General features: G+C 34.2%; 1 protein-coding gene across 1 annotated transcript in view; it reads right to left on the reverse strand.

The window, feature by feature from the left end:
* Window positions 1–16,700, reverse strand: part of MALRD1 (MAM and LDL receptor class A domain containing 1) — a gene marked incomplete at both ends in the record, with an annotated part of 583,874 nt that overhangs the window by 213,681 nt on the left and 353,493 nt on the right. The window contains one exon of the mRNA XM_079699366.1: window positions 4,869–5,052. Within this exon, the coding sequence (XP_079555492.1) occupies window positions 4,869–5,052 (184 nt within the window). The remainder of the gene's footprint in view (window positions 1–4,868; window positions 5,053–16,700) is intronic.

Genomic DNA, 16,700 nt, shown 5'->3' on the forward strand with positions numbered 1-16,700 from the left:
TGATTCTGTCTTCTCTTACTTTATCCCCAAGGTATTTCCTTCCTTTCACATTTAGGATTATCTGGGGAACATGATGTGCTTTGCTCTGTACGAATTTAGCGACAGACAGAGTAGCTACTGTGCTACTGTCTAGTTAGAAGATTTTATTGACTTCTGGAAGCATTTGCTAGTCCCTGAATTATTTCTTCCTTTTCCCCCAATGGAAAACTGGTCATCATTCAGTTGGATCTTCTAGATTTTTCAGTGGAAAAGGCAATGTTTTATAATGTTATCGGCTCCCACCCTGAGGTCTTGGGTTTACCAGTGTCTTGGAGACTGTTCACAGAGCAGTCCTGGCAGCAGAAGGCATGGTGGCGGGGGAGAGGCACACGGGGAAGAGGAGGAAATGCTGGGCGTCAAGAAAGGGGCAGTGAAAGTGAAAACGGAAAAATCAGGAAAGCCAAACGCTGTGTGACACAGGCATTTCAGCCCTGCTCCGAGGAGGTGCACACAGTTCATCGCACAGAGTTTTCTGCAGGCTAGCCAAGCAATAAAGGCTTGCTGGACATGTGAACGGAACAGAACAAGCTTTTAAACACATATGTTTAAAGGTGTTGTGCCTAGAACAATGTTAAGTTTTTTGCCAATGTTGTTCACCTATATTTTAGCCAAAAATATTCAGTGCTTTCTGTACCCCATGCATTCTTCAAAGTACTTCGTATAAAGTAAATGATTTAATACTTGTGAGAGTTCTTTGAGGTGGAAGCAGTATTCTTACCATTTTCCAGCTGAGAAAAATAAGACAAAGGAAGATTACATAACTTACCTAAAACCATGGAGCAGGTAGCAAGTGGGTAAACCAGGATTTGCACCTAATGGTCTTGTTGCAAAACTGACATAAATGCTATTTAGTATTAATCGTAGACTCAATAAGTATCAGCTGGATGATTGTATGTAATAAATGATTGCACTTAATAACTAATGTTGGTTGAAAATGAGTAACCATTTAAATTTAGAATTGGCACTTTTATAAATTACAGTGATGGAATATTCCTTTCCTCTCTATATGAATTCTCTTTCTACTTTTCTATTCCATAGAATGGTGGTTACATTTTATAAGATTTTTGTACAAATCATCTTTAAATCAACTTGAATTTAAAAAGAGAAAATACTGAATTCATAATGTCACTTTTTAAAAATGAATAAGTTACTTGCTTCCAAAAAGGAGATATGCTTCTTAATGTATCTTTGGACAGAACAAAGATATGCTTATTCTTTTACTTTATTTTTCTTTTTAGAAAAATACAATACATTTGATAGTAAATTGAAGATAGCATCATGATATGTTCAGAATGCAAAGAAATAAAAAAGCATATATCTAGCTCTATGTTGGCCATGTACTAAATATTATCTAATAAACTGAGTTATGTGTTTTTGAATGGAAAGTAAAAAATAAATATGAAGCTCAAGTAGCTTTCCTATTTGCAGGTAAGGTAGATAACCATCAAATATATATCGCATCTATATCCTCTACCTTCTCCACTTTCACTCTTAATCAATTTAAAACTTTGTTCTGCATTACTCTGAAGTCTAACAAAATATGCAAATATTACAGAGTTGTCAGAAGTCCAAGAAAAATTTCAGAGGTGGTCTGTTAGGACCCTAGAAAGGATTATAAGTCTATAGATTCTATATAAATCTATAAAAATATGATGATTTGCTTTTTGAAATTTTCTGGCTCTATTCCCCTCCAACTCTTTGATGTGGCTCTTCACTATCCTTCATCTGTATTTAGTCTATTCAATTTTGATTCTACTCTTGTTTGTTCATTTTTTGTTTTGTTTTTGAATGCGGGCTACTGTCCTAGAAAGGAATCCTGATGGATTCCTTTGAGTTTTCATGGGGTCTAGACTGCTCTAGCCCCACAGACCTAATCACAGACCCCTTAGACCCACTTATTCTAAAAGTGGATGAAACCCCTCCCAGTTTTACCTGTCATTCTCAAACCACGTGACTGCATTTTTCCAGTGAATATCTGTTGGCCCTTTCATGATTCTCCTGGCTTCTCTCTTATAGACATAAACAGCATACAGATCCTGTTTATACTGGGTTTTATAGGGATGTATAGGCTTTGTTAACTAGGCTTTGACTTAAAAAAATTATTTGAAATGCTTTTTAAAAATTGAAGTATAATTTACATACCATTAAGTTCACCCATATAAAGTTTACAATTTAATGGGTTTAGTATATTTATGAAATTGTATTACAATCACAATAAAAATGTAGAATATTTTCATCACCCCATAAAGAAACCCCATATTCATTAGCAGTCACTCCCTACCCCATGCTCTTTAGCCTTAAGTAACCACTAATCTACTTCTGTCTCTACATATCTGCTATCCTGGGCATTTCATATAAATGGTATCATACAGTATGTGCTCTATTGTGATTGGCAGGATGTGACAGAGAAATAAACACTGTCATTTTTTAAGTTCTTCATCTCAAATGGGGAACAGCAACAATTCCATGATAGATTTTATGGTGACCTGTTTGCATATGATTTGAAGCTGGTTTCCTAATATGGGGCAATAAAGCACCACTTAAAAATATGGCATAGTTAATAATAATGATGATGGAATATAACAATAAAATGGAATACATAAATTTTACTATGTGCCAAGACTATTCTAAGCACTTCTCATATATTAACATATTTAACGTTCACAGAAATCTATGATGGAAGTGCTATTTTTATCAACTCCATTTTATTGATGAAGAAACTGAGGCAAAGTGAAATGAAGAAACTCACCCAAACTAGTTGGTGGCAGAGCCAGATTCCACGTCCAGGTAGTCTGACTGGACACCTTGCTCCTAACCACTATTCTACACTGCCTCTCTGATGTTCAGGTGTTTTGTCAGATACCATTCTCTTCCAAGTTGGCAATACTAGAAAACAACATAGGGTAACTTATGCTCTAATTTGCTTTCCTGTTACTCACTTTTCACAGCACTGCTATTTTACTGGCATATAATTTAAAACTAGGGGGACAAAAAAAATCATTGTTTTTTAGTTCCAAACATAGTCTTTTAAACTTTTGCAAAATACTTTTTTTTTCTTATCTTAACTAAAACATAATCTGAAAATTCTCGTTATTTGTAGCAGGCTGGCTATTGAAAAAATGGTTACTTCTTCCTAAAATATATTCAACATACAGTTGACCATATTCACTACAATTAACCAAAATTTGCCTTTTTATTTATGACAAAGAAAGCCTTAAAGTAGTATATCACTAAGTGTATAAGACATTAAAGTATTAGTCAGTACGGTGAATGTTTGATCAACTTGAATGAAATGAGTTATAATCATGTAAATTTTCACAGGACTTTAAGAGAAGAAAGGAAAGAAACAGTCCACATTTCTACATGAAACTTGGCAGAGCTGGGATAATAACTCTCAGTTTTCTTCTGTCCTGAATCAGCCGATCCAAGAATCATTCTGCTTCCCTTGAGAGGAAAAGAATCTCTCCTGTTTAATAAAAGCTTCTTTCTTTCTAAAAATCTTAGAAAAAGCTCTGAAGAATTTTTCCTTTTGAACCTGCCAGAATCATTTATAAGTTGAGTAACAAACTATAATAGAAATTTAGCATATTACTAGGAAAGTTACTAGAAAAGAGTTTAAAAAGCATGCTCTAATATACCTTTTCATGATTATATTTTCAGATCCCCTTTTCTGTGGTCCAGGAACCCTCTCCTAAACATCTCCAAGCCCAAACCCTGTCTTTTGCTTAACATAGAGACCTGGGGTTCTGTGACCCCTGTGCTCACCTAGGGTGCATGAATTCAGATTTATGTAATATGTATGTACCTATGTATATGTGTGTGTATGTACGTATGCATGTATGTGTGTGTATATATATATATATATATATGGTAGCTGAGTATCAGCTGCCTTTGCTGGAAACATGGTGGGGTGTGTGGGAGAGACTCAAACTCCAAAAGACTGACTTCTAAACAGAATCCTTTTCACCAACCCTGGTCATAAAGAGAGTAAATGCTTTAACAGCACCAAAAACCAAAGTCACATTTTTGAACTGCCTTGGTGTAGTGATATTTTAATATGAAAGCAGCAACAGAATTAAACAGCATTCAGGTTAGCTCTTCAGTCCCAGGGGCTTGCCTCTAAGTGAATCAGTGTAAGAAACCACAGAAGGCATATCTTTCATGGGCAGGATATATCACACTGTACTATTTTGGAAGTCAGATAGAATGACTCCTCAGAAAGAAACTTTGCCAGCTGTGAAACTGTACAAATGTATTTATAATTATTTTTGACATTTTCTGGGTAATTTTATAAAGAAAATCTAAGTGTAATTATACTTCACATTTAGAAGCGTGATAAGTGATAGCATATTTTTTCAAGTTACTATTCACTTGCTAGGGTAGCATTTTAAATCCCTTAAGCATAGCTCTCAATTTAAGTTCTGCTTGAATTATACCTGGTTGTATGTATTTCTTATATATCCACTAACTTCCAGCTTTCTAACCCTTTTTACTGATTCATTTAAAATTAATTAAATTACATAAATGTATGTGAATATTAGGCTTACATTTTAAATTTTGTTGAAAATTAATTCAAAGGACAACACTGCTGCATGTTAGAAAGGGGATGATGCGGAAGGAACAGAGGAATTACTTGTGTAATTAAAGGATGGAGAAACTATCATCTCTGAACATGTAACTAAGTTCAACCATTATGAAATTATCTCTTTTGATTGATTTTTATGTATGTACAAAATATGTATCTCAGAACATTTTATAAACATGAAGCAAAGATAAAATGGCTAGATTATAAATGTGCTTCCAAATGGCAGTGCTTTCCAGAAACTTACCAGTCATGCAGTTTTCAAATTCAATGTCATCAATTGCAGCTCCTCCTCCCAGATCCCTTGTTCTGATACCTTGAAATATGACTTCAAAATTCCTTAACTTTCCTAGAAGGATGACAGCCTTTTGCCAATGATCACCAGAGGTCTGCTTACTTTCTTGCCATACTTTTGATAGTCCTTTCTCTGTCTGAAAGTAAAGAAGTTTGCATTAGGTAAATAATTAAACACAAAAGAAGGAAAAAAACACAACAATTATTTAGAACAGAAGCATTTGATCAGTGAAAACTGATTTAAAAAACTGATAATATTCATGATATACTTTACCTCATCAAAACAGAGGCTCATTAATCTACTAGGTATTTCCAAAAGCAATACTAGCAAGATGAGCAGTGAACTTGTTTCGCTATTTTCAGAGACATCCTTATTAGAAAGTGGCTTACACAGTTAAATCCACTTCTCCTTGCTTGCACACAAAATTCTCAATGGATATTTGATGGAATCTGAACAGTTTACAGACGCCCTGGGTTTACAGCTCTAGGTACCCTTCCCACCAACTTTCTACTCACATTCTTGAATCATTGATATTGCACCTTCCTTTACAGAGCTTAAATAACTTACATAAGGAAAGAGAAAAGAGAGATAAGAGGAGGGATATGTGGGAGAAATCACATATCCTTGATGGATATGATAAGAAACTGTGAAGTGAATTGAGCACAGAGGGAAAGTGATCATTTCTAGGACCAGATTTCAAAAATTCTATTATATGATTATATGATTTTGGATATTTATAAAATTCTACTATAATTATGATAGGAGCACCAACAATAATTATTTTATGCCAAATTATTCAATGGTAAAGGAAAAATTAATTTTCTAAGAAAAATTATTTAAATATCTCCTCTTGAGACAAAAGTTTCCTTCAGCAACAGAATACAAAGAAACTATAAGGGACACATGCATGCACAGTTGGGGCAAATTATGAACAATAAGATACAAAAAGTCTGAAACCCAACTGCCACTTTTGAGGTGCCAGGAGCAAAAACAGGGGACTGTGCATGATTCCTGCACACAGCACCACCAAGGGGGTGGGCAGACCACCTAAGCCATTCCTCCAGCCCCACCCCATACCCTCACACCATTTAAGGGACCCCCTCCCCCTCAGGGAGCAAGCAAGGGAACCTGGCACTTGTTTGCACTCGCTTGTGTTGTAGCATGAGTCCCAATAAAGCCTTGCCTGAATTTCTTGTCTGACCTCTTAGCAATTTCTATTGATTAAAGAGTTCAAGAACCTGGGTCAGTAACACTCTGAATGTCTAAGGTTGGTCTGCTAGCAGTACAATATCCTAATATATGAACAATCCTGGTATAACATGACATGACATATCAACAACAGTAAAATAGAATATAAGTCAGTCGAGCACAGGGACAAGGCTTAGACTGTATATGTTGCTCTTTGCTATTCTGGGCATACCCCTTATTGGGAATTAGAGGTTAACACATCATGATGATGGATATATAGCAAAGAAAGAGAAAAAATATATATAGAATTATGTTTATGGTTAGGCCCCCAAAATTAATATTTCAGGGTCCAGCATTGTGTTTTCATGATGAATTCACAAGTAAACTTTGTCACTGAAGCTTATAATCAAAACAGTGGAATAGAAGAGAATATTTAATGGAACAGCATCTAGAAAAGCAAGCAAGATGTTCCAATTGATTTATAGCACACAACTGTGATATACATAATTTACGGATTTTTTTAAAAAAATGTACACTAAAGAAAAAAAGAGAAATGCTTGAAGAGGGCATCCAAAAGAGTTATACATTCATAGATCCATGCTTTAGGGGAACTAATGTTAATAAATGTGGCTGACACCTTGTTCTGTTAAAGGAGATACAGATCAATAAAGCGGCTCTTCTGCAGAATAACAGAGAGAAAGTAGAACTCTGTATTAGTTACTCTAAAACTAACTTTGCAAAACAACTAACAGTGCATAGATAGAGCTTTCAACATCCTCCCCAAAACAACAAACACATTTTTATACCCAGAGACACATGTAGCTTCTTCATTGAAGGGGATGGGGAAGTCACACCTTATTAATGGAATTTCGTATCTTTTTAATGACTAAGGAAGAGAAGCTTTTTCAACGTTAGTCTTTGACTGTCAGTGATGTCTTAGTGATTTGGAACCAAAGGAATTATTAGTTAAATTAAAGATTAAAGTACAGGGCATCTAACACTTAGCAATATAACAGGCATAGATAAAAGTCTGTTTTAATTAACAAACTTAATTCACTTTGCTAATTTTTCCTGTTAGTCGGTTTCAGCAACTCATACACTATGCCAATCCCCAAAAGGGTTTTCAACAAAGAAGGTTGTGTGATCACTTTAACCAATAAAATACAAACCATTTCTTTACTCTGACACCTGGCTTTCTAATAAATGAGATTTTAATAATATACTCATTGTCATTTTACGTGGTAGGAAAAAAAATGAGGGTTAAGTCTTTAGAAAACCAACCATGGATCAACCTAATGATGGGTTATTGTAATATATCATTCTAATATATTTCCTCTCATTCAACTCTGGATATAACATACCAAATCATATTCCCATAATTATCAAAAGTATTAATCTAAATGTGCAGTGGAGATTTATTTATTTATTGACTTATCCAGCCAGTCCTTTTCATCATTTATTCAGCAAATATTTGATGCTCACACAGTTGCCATATACTACATTAGACACCAGGAATAAGAAGGTGAAAAGAGAGGAAGCCTACCCTGTGATGGTAATCATTTAATAGAGGTGAGTCATAAAAGTAAATTACCATAAAATTACTATAGAAACATAAAACAGAGCAACTTTTAAAGAAGTGGTTATATATCCATTCCCCCAATTGTTGTTCTGCACACATTGTTGCTTTATTTAGTTAAAATTCTTTTTTTTTTAATTTTTAAATTTATTTATTTATGGCTGTGTTGGCTCTTCGTTTCTGTGCGAGGGCTTTCTCTAGTTGCAGCAAGTGGGGGCCACTCCTCATCGCGATGCGCGGGCCTCTCATTATCGCGGCCTCTCTTGTTGCGGAGCACAGGCTCCAGACGCGCAGGCTCAGTAACTGTGGCTCACGGGGCTAGCCGCTCCGCGGCATGTGGGATCCTCCCAGACCAGGGCTCGAACCCGTGTCCCCTGCATCGGCAGGCAGATTCTCAACCACTGCGCCACCAGGGAAGCCCCTATTTAGTTAAAATTCTGATATCAATTCTTTCTAAATACTTTAAGAGAAAAATCTCTCAATTCCAATCACAACTTTGCTACTGCCCAAGGATACATTTATTGCATTCATGTGGTTGTTACATTCAAGAATCCAAGGCAGTAAACATTTGAAAAGTGCGTAAACACACTAATAACTGTAAAAAAATAGACATTAATACAATAATGGTTAAGTTATAGAAATTGAAAAAATACTTTCTTCTTACAATTCAACATTTTACACAACTTTGAATTTATTTCCTGAAAGTATTATGCATATCGATGATTTACCTTATGTATTAGATATTTGTTTTGGCAGTATGCTTGTCTTCCTGCTTTATGCCAGTCTCATTCCCTTTGGGTTATGTAAAGAAAGGCAATAAGAAATGCTAAAAAGATAGAGCCATTTCAAGTTATAGATATGTATTAATGGAGTATAGCCACTTGGAATTTGTTTCATATGTTTGAGGTAAAGATATAAACTTTCCCCAAATTATGAACCAATATTTCCAAAACCAATTGATCAAAACTCTTTCCTCCACTGACACCTTTAACATATTTTGAACCTGTTTCTACAGTTTCTAGATGAATTTCTGATTTCTATTCCTCCATCAATGTCATACTTATTAAGCCACTAGATTTTCTTCTTCTGGGAAGATTTGAGTGGACTTCCTTTTCTATATTCCTCCTGCTATGAAAAACTAAAACCCCTGGAGATCATATATAATTATGTATAAACAGAAGAAGACTCTGAAAAGTGGAGAGAAGGCAGATTAGCTAGGGACCTTGGGACTCAAGGGAGCACAAGGTGATGAGTTTCCTAGCTTTTCCTTTTGCATCATATATTTCAAAATTGACACGAAAATCTGACAACCTGGAAATGAAACATGAGCAGACTACTTTCTTTAGCCAAGGGACCAGGAAAGGGGAAGTACAGCGAGAATGAAAATATTTAGATAATAATAGCTCTACAACAGCCAAATACCATAGAAAAATTACCATCTGACCCCCACTCCCAATAGCAAAGGCTGACCAGAGAGCCTAGACTTTCACCTATATCATGCCCCAAGGGCCCCAAGATCTCTCCTCCCAAGATATTTTTTTAAATGAAGGAAAACTACAAGAATACATCACCTGTAGACCTACCCTAAATGAATGGCTAAAGGAACATTTTAAACAGAAAGAAAATGATAAAAAAAAGAAATCTTGGAACACCAGGAAGGAAGAAAAAATAGCATAGATATTAGTAAATACAATAAAATTTCCTTATCCTCTTTAATTTCTAAGTTATGTATGATTGGTTAAGAAAAATTAAAACACTGTCTAGTATGATTCTAAATGTATATAAAGGAAATAATTAAGGCATAAATATTATAAATGGGTGAGAATAAAGACATGTAAAGGGAGTTAAGCTTTCTACACTTGAGTTGGTTAAACCTTAATGTTATAATTTAATATGTCACATTTTTATCCTCAAAAATTTTTTTTTATTCTTTTCGTTTTCTCATACATTCACTCTCCCAAATGAATCTTAGAGTAATTTAATGCATAACTGAAATATTTAAATATCAAATTACTTTACCCTGAGATATTTATGTTTCAACTTGGTTAGGTCTCTTTTTATGCTACTAACTAAAATTTTGTAGCCTTTAATATAAATAACTTAACACTTATTATAAATTTATCTCTAGATATATTACAGTGTGTGTTATAATGGTGATACTTCTCCATTATTGTCTTCTGACTACTGATAATACAAAGAAATAATCATATTGTCAGAATGGTGAGCTAACAATGGCTGGTGGCTCCATCACCCACTATCAATCCTGAAAAACTACAGAATCTATTGGTAAGGATGGATTTGGGGAACAGTAAAAGGAAAAGAAAGGGGGAGGGGAAGGAAGGAAGGAAGAAAGGGAGGGAGGGAGGGAGGGAGGGAAGGAGGGAGGAAGGAAGAAAAGAAGGAAGAAAGGGGCTTCCCTGGTGGCACAGTGGTTGAGAGTCTGCCTGCCGATGCAGGGGACACGGGTTCGTGCCCCGGTCCGGGAAGATCCCACATGCCGCAGAGCGGCTGGGCCTGTGAGCCATGGCCGCTGAGCCTGCCACAACGGGAGAGGCCACAACAGTGAGAGGCCCGTGTACCGCAAAATAAACAAACAAACAAACAAATAAATAAATAAAAATAGGGCGAAGACCTTAACAGATACTCCACCAAAGATGATATACAAATAGCAAATACACATATAAAAGGATGTCCCACATTATATGTCATTAGAGAAAAGCAAATTGAAACAGTAATGATATACTACTGCACATACGAGAAAGGCCAAAATCCAGATCATTGACAACACCAAATGCTGGTAAGGAAGTAGAGCAAAAGGAATTCTCAAATTGCTAGTGGAAATGCCAAATGCCAAATAGTAGAGCTACTTTGGAAGACATTTTGGCAGCTTCTTACAAAACTAATCATACTCTTATCATATGATCCAGCAACCTCACTCCTGGGTATTTATCCAAAGATTGCAAACTTATTTCCATACAAAAACTTGCACATGGATGTTTATAGCAACTTTATTCATAATCGTCAAAACTCAGAAGAAACCAAGATATCCTTCAGTAGGTGAATGGATAAATAAACTGTGGTGCATTCATACAATTGGATGTTTTTTTCAGTGCTAAAACAAAATGAGCCATCAAGCCATGGAGGAAACGTAAATGCATATTACTAAGTGAAAAATGCCAATCTGGAAAAGCTACATACTATATGATTTCAACTATTCTAGGAAAGGCAAAATCATGGAGACAGTAAAAGGATCAGTGGTCACCAGGAGGAGGGGGAGAAGAGATGAAGAGACAAAGCACATAGGATTTTTAGGACATTGAAAATACTCTGCATGGTATTACATATACCACTATATACTTTTGTCCATACCCATAGAATGTACAACACCAAGAGTGAACCCTAAAGTAATGGACTTTGGGTGACGATGACGTATCCAAGTAGGTTTAATATACTTAGTAAAAAATAAATGTACCATTTTGATGAGTGATGTTGATCATGTGGGAGGCAGGGAGTAGATGGGAAATCTCATTTGTTGTAAACCTAAAATTGTTCTTTAAAAAATAGTTTTTTTTTTAAAGAAACTACCAGAAATCTTAAGGAAGTTTAAGAAGTAGTTGGAATGGGTAATTTGAGAACATGAAGGATTGAGGGATATTAAAAAATAATTGATTTCAGAAAAAAATGAACTAGGATTGAAACTTCTAGAAGCCAAATATGAGATATGAAAGATGAAATGGAATTTTTATCTCAAAATACATTATGTGTCATACTGATGTGCCTCCAGCCTCTGAAGTCAGACAGTCAGGTTTAAACCTGAGCTCTGCCCCTACTAGCAGTTATTTCATCTATAAAATGGAGAGTAAATGCGTTTACCTCACAGCATTGCTGTGAGGATTAAAATAAGTAATGTTAACAGAGAACCTACACTAGTTGTTGGTATTATATTGTAATAATATTTATTATTAACAAATGCAAAAATGTTAAATGCAAAAATAAAAAGAATTAAACATTATGAGTGAAAAGATAAGAGATGTGAGTAGATTTAGAAAGTCCACATTTGAATGCAAGAGTTCCAGGAAAAAAGAGAGAATAGATTTTGGAGGAGCAATAATCAGAAAGAACAACAAAAAAATTTCTGAGATAGGAACAACTCAAGATTTTAAGATCAAGGCACTTCCTGGTGAAATCTCTAAACTCAGAGTTTAAAAGAAAATGTCTCAAACTTCCAGAAATAGGAAGTAGTTTACTTACAAAAAATGAGAATTATATTGGTAATCAGGGTCCTCTCAACTAAAATATTAAATATAGAAAACGGTGGAACAAAATTTTTAGGCTCTGAGGAAAACAAAGCAGAAGCAAAAGAAAACAAAGGATAAACAAAAATGGTGATCCTAGAACCTACACCTAAGCCAACAGATCTGTGTTAACTACAAAGGTAAAAGCATAAAAATTGTGTTCTTGTCCTTTTGAGGGGCTTCTCATTTATTCCTCCTGTGGAAACGTCTAGAACAAATCACACTCCCTTTGCCAATATTCATAGCACCTCTAATGTTAGAAGGATCATTATATTCACTCTAATATACTCCTCTAGAATACCACTGCCATGAAAATTGTCATGACATTCTGGAAATCCAGAACTATAGAGATGGTAAACATATCAGTGGCCGCAAGGGATTCAGGGTGTGTGAAGGGAATTGAATAGTAAAGCATAAAGGATTTTTTAAGGCCATGAAACTTTTCTGTAGAGCATTATAATGGTAAATGTAAGACACTGAACATTTGTCAAAACCCACAGAATTTTACAGTAAGAAAGTAACCTTAATGTATGCAATTAAAAAAACATCTTCAGGAGGTTGCAATATCCCAGGAAGGAAGGCAAAATGTGACCAAACTATATAAATGTGTTACAAATGTATGAAACAAGGTCACTGAGGCTAAGACTCATGTCTATTGCAACATAAAAATGATATTAAGGAAAAATAGAAGATCTGAATAAAGTATGGACTTCAGTCACTAATAATGTATTATACTGGCTCATTAATTGTGACAAACGTGTCATCCTAATGTAAGATATTAATAATAGGGGGAACTTGGGTGTGGGGTATACAGGAACTCTCTGTGCAATCTTTGAAACAATTACATGAATCTAAAACTATTCTAAAATAAAACATTTAAATAACTGCCATTTAAAAATATATAAATGTATATATTTATATGAAAATATATAGTGTAATTCCCGTGAGTAACTAAAAATTATCAAGTCAAATTTGAGAAAGTCAGAAAAAGTAAGAACTATTTGATCTCTACTCATTTTTAAGATAATAGAGCACAGCTTCCAAATATTCCACTTAAATAAAACTTTCTTTTTGTATTTGGCATGTTCATGAGTTATTTTTGCTCTTAATTTTTTTTTGAAATTTCATCAACTCTTTAAAAATTTAAAATACTTTTAAATAAACATAATGCTCACAAAAGATTAAGCACATAAATGATACATAAAAAAGATGAAATGTCATACAGGAATCATTCTGAACCAAACAACAACAACAAAGTCATTTAATACATGTTTGGTCGTAATCACTGGTATAGCAACCAAATTTTGTCTTCTGCCTCTAGAAAAGACTAAAATATTTATTAATGATGCCACATGGTATTAAAACCCTTCATTGCCATAATAAAATATTTTAAAATATCTTTTAAGAAATGGAAAGGAGTGTCTAGAATTTGGTATAATACCTGTATCTAGCAGATAAATATTTATAATTCTTTAAATCATCTAAGTATTAAGTATTTGAAAAAGTAAATACTAGAAATTCATAGTCTTTAAACCTCCAAATATTTTCAAATGTTTAAAGTTTATATATAGTTTAATCCTATTTTGAATTTTCAAAAATAGAATGAAATCAAGTACAGCCTATTTTAAATGTGCATCAAATCTCTTCCAAAGGAATATCTTACAAACAGCTATTTTTCTGGGAGTAAAATCTGTGGTCAGTAGCTCTTGTGTTTACAGGAGGTTTTCTGCCCTGACAGAATGATTTTGAAGTTTTGACTAATATGCTCACTGAATAGACACGTGTGGTTTTAGACGTACATTCATTGAAAACATTTTAAACAGTATGTCCTCATGTTTTCCTAGAATAATGCTCCTTTAAATTTAAAACATTTATTTCTTGATAATTTTCTTTAAAATTTTAGGCAACCAATATGGGGGTCTTAGGCAATGTAGGCAGTTTAATGCAAAGCATAGAGATCAATAAAGCTGCAGTTGTATAATTTCTTACAATCATTGTTATTTTTTTGTTTTGTTTTGTTTTGTTTTTTTACCATTACAATCTTTCTGTTTTCCAGGGTTTCCAACTACAGAATCATAACATCATTTACACTGTACAAGATAGAAAGTTTAGTTTCTCTTTCATTCACACACATACACAAATTTGATATATATATATATTTCCCAGTATGAGTGATTATCTTTTTCCCTTCAAATGTCACCTTGGAGAAGCCTTCCCAGGACCTTCAGGGTGGGATCCATTCTCACTCATATGACATCACCCTGCTTTAATGTTTATTGCACTTTCACCTCTCATTTTCCAATATCATCTCGTGTTTTAATTATTTCAATAATTCTTCATTGTCTGTCTTCACCACTACAATTTAAAGTCCATGAGGACAAGAGCTTTCTCCATCTTATTAACCTCTGCATCTCCCATGCCTAAAATAAGTTTGGCACCGTGTAGGCACTATAAAAGCATTTGTTTAATCAATGAATACATACTTAATTCAAACTGGTGAATTAAGATGTTGCATGGAATTGTTAGTCCTGGCTGAAAATAGGCTTCTTTATAAAAATTCTACTGGATTTCCAATTCTTTCTCTGATATAGGTAAAAACTAGCTTTAATGGCTTTAAATTGCATAGCTTATCATAACAAACATTTAAAAATTCACTAACAGATATGTTCTCTAAACAGTGAGTTACTATATTCATAGAGGTAATTTCTTCAGACATACTGTAATTGTTTTAAATCTTAGTTGACACAAAAAGGAGTAAGAATTATTTATAATATGAAAGAGGCTGTGGAGCTGATTGTTCTGACAAAGTTACATTCAGAATGAGTCTTACAAGGTCTTTACTCACTTTAAAGAAAGGGCTCGCTAACCCAATTAAACTTCCCAATCTATGATATTCAAGGTGATTTCCTACTTAGTGGTTGATGGCTTGTTTTTACTGTCTTTCACACTACCTTTGGTTCCTGAAGAAGAAAAACATTCATATGGTTGAACATAGAAGAATAATGGGAAAAAATGAGGAGTATTTAGGAAGCATCTGACAGGAAGAATAATAAGAGGTGGCAGCAAGGTCTGGAGCAGAATGTCCGTCATGAATGACTGTATGGTATGCTGCCATTCATGAGGGTTGATAACCACTCGATGCAAACAGAACAGCATTTTATGACAAAATTATTGGACATAACTCAGCTCACTGTCTTCCTCCAGGGGTGGGGAATTAATGAGAGAGAGAATAAAACAAATATATGTGTGTGAAACAGCAAATGTGTACAAAGCCATGACAAACCTCAAGGTAAGATCCTTGTGCAAAGTTTTCTTCCAAAAGGGACACTGGTATACAGTGTTTGTACATTATGAATAACGGTCTTTCGGTAGAGTATTTAAAAAATAAAATTCTCAATTTAAAATAGTAAATAGTAGGCACAAAATTATAGGTATAAAGGTATTACTCCCCAGAAAAGTATATATTATGTGTGTATAAAGAATGAGAATGTTCTGACTTGCATAAATCATTGGATTCACCAAAACAGGAATGCTGTTTGGTATTTAACAAAGTCAAATATATCCACACTTTTACTCTGAAAATATATTAATGAAATAAAAAGTGAATTGAAAAAAGGATTACAAACCTAAAATCTGAGCATAAAGATGAAAAGATAATACTAGTATGAGAATTAAATCAATAACAAAAGAATAAGTCTAGTCATCAATTCATATGGGATAGGAATTAAGTAGGATAAACAAAGGTTTATTAATTACAGATTAGAACCCCAACATGATAAAATGAATTTATCATTTTTCTACTTACTTAACCCATATACTGAGTATCAAGTCTAGGTCAGACACCCTTCTACTTGCTGATAAAATGTTATAATGATAGAAACACAACCGAATATTCAGCTTGTTTTACATAACTTCAAAGCAGACATGTTTAACTTGCTCACTACATTTTAATATTCCCTATTGCAAGTAATGAAAGAAATGAATAGCTATGATTCACATGAATGTTGAATTTTAATTTAAGTCAATTATTATTAGGTTCTTGTATAGGCCATTAATTGACACGGGTGTCAAGAAGAAAAATAAGAAGCTGTTATGATTTAAGGGACTAACAAATAAATGGAAACAAAACCACCATGCAACTATTTAACTTGAATATGAGCAAATCCTATTATATTACAGAAAAATAATATAGTACTTTGGTGGGGTTGCAGTAAAATGAAGGACCTGTGTGAAATTAGGAAGGTGTAATAAAGAGTATAGCATTTGAACTGGGCTTTGAAACTGAACAGAATATCACCAAGTACATAAAGTATATGAGGATATTCCAAGTAAAGAAAATCACATGACTGCAGACAGTGGGATATGGAAGTACTGGAATATTTAGGGAACTCTGAATAGTCTGATATGATTAGAATATCAAAAGTATGTTAAAGACTGAGGATGTAAGACTCAGACATAGAGACCAAGACCATACAATGGAAAGTGTCTTTAATTCCATTGTGAGGGTTTAAGAGCTCAATCCTATAGCCAATGGAAAGCCACTTAGAATTTTTTTTTTAAGTTCTCCTAACTAGGGATAAACCTGGGGCCCAGCAATGAGAGGGCCAAATCCCAACAACTGGACCACCAGGGAATTCCCTACAATTTTTAAATAAGGGAGTACCTGACCAGATCTGCTTTAGAAAGATCTGCTCTTTAGTAGAAAGAGCTGAAGACCCTGGGCAG

This window comes from Hyperoodon ampullatus, assembly GCF_949752795.1.
Source record: "Hyperoodon ampullatus genome assembly, chromosome: 3".
NCBI classification, from domain to species: domain Eukaryota; kingdom Metazoa; phylum Chordata; class Mammalia; order Artiodactyla; family Ziphiidae; genus Hyperoodon; species Hyperoodon ampullatus.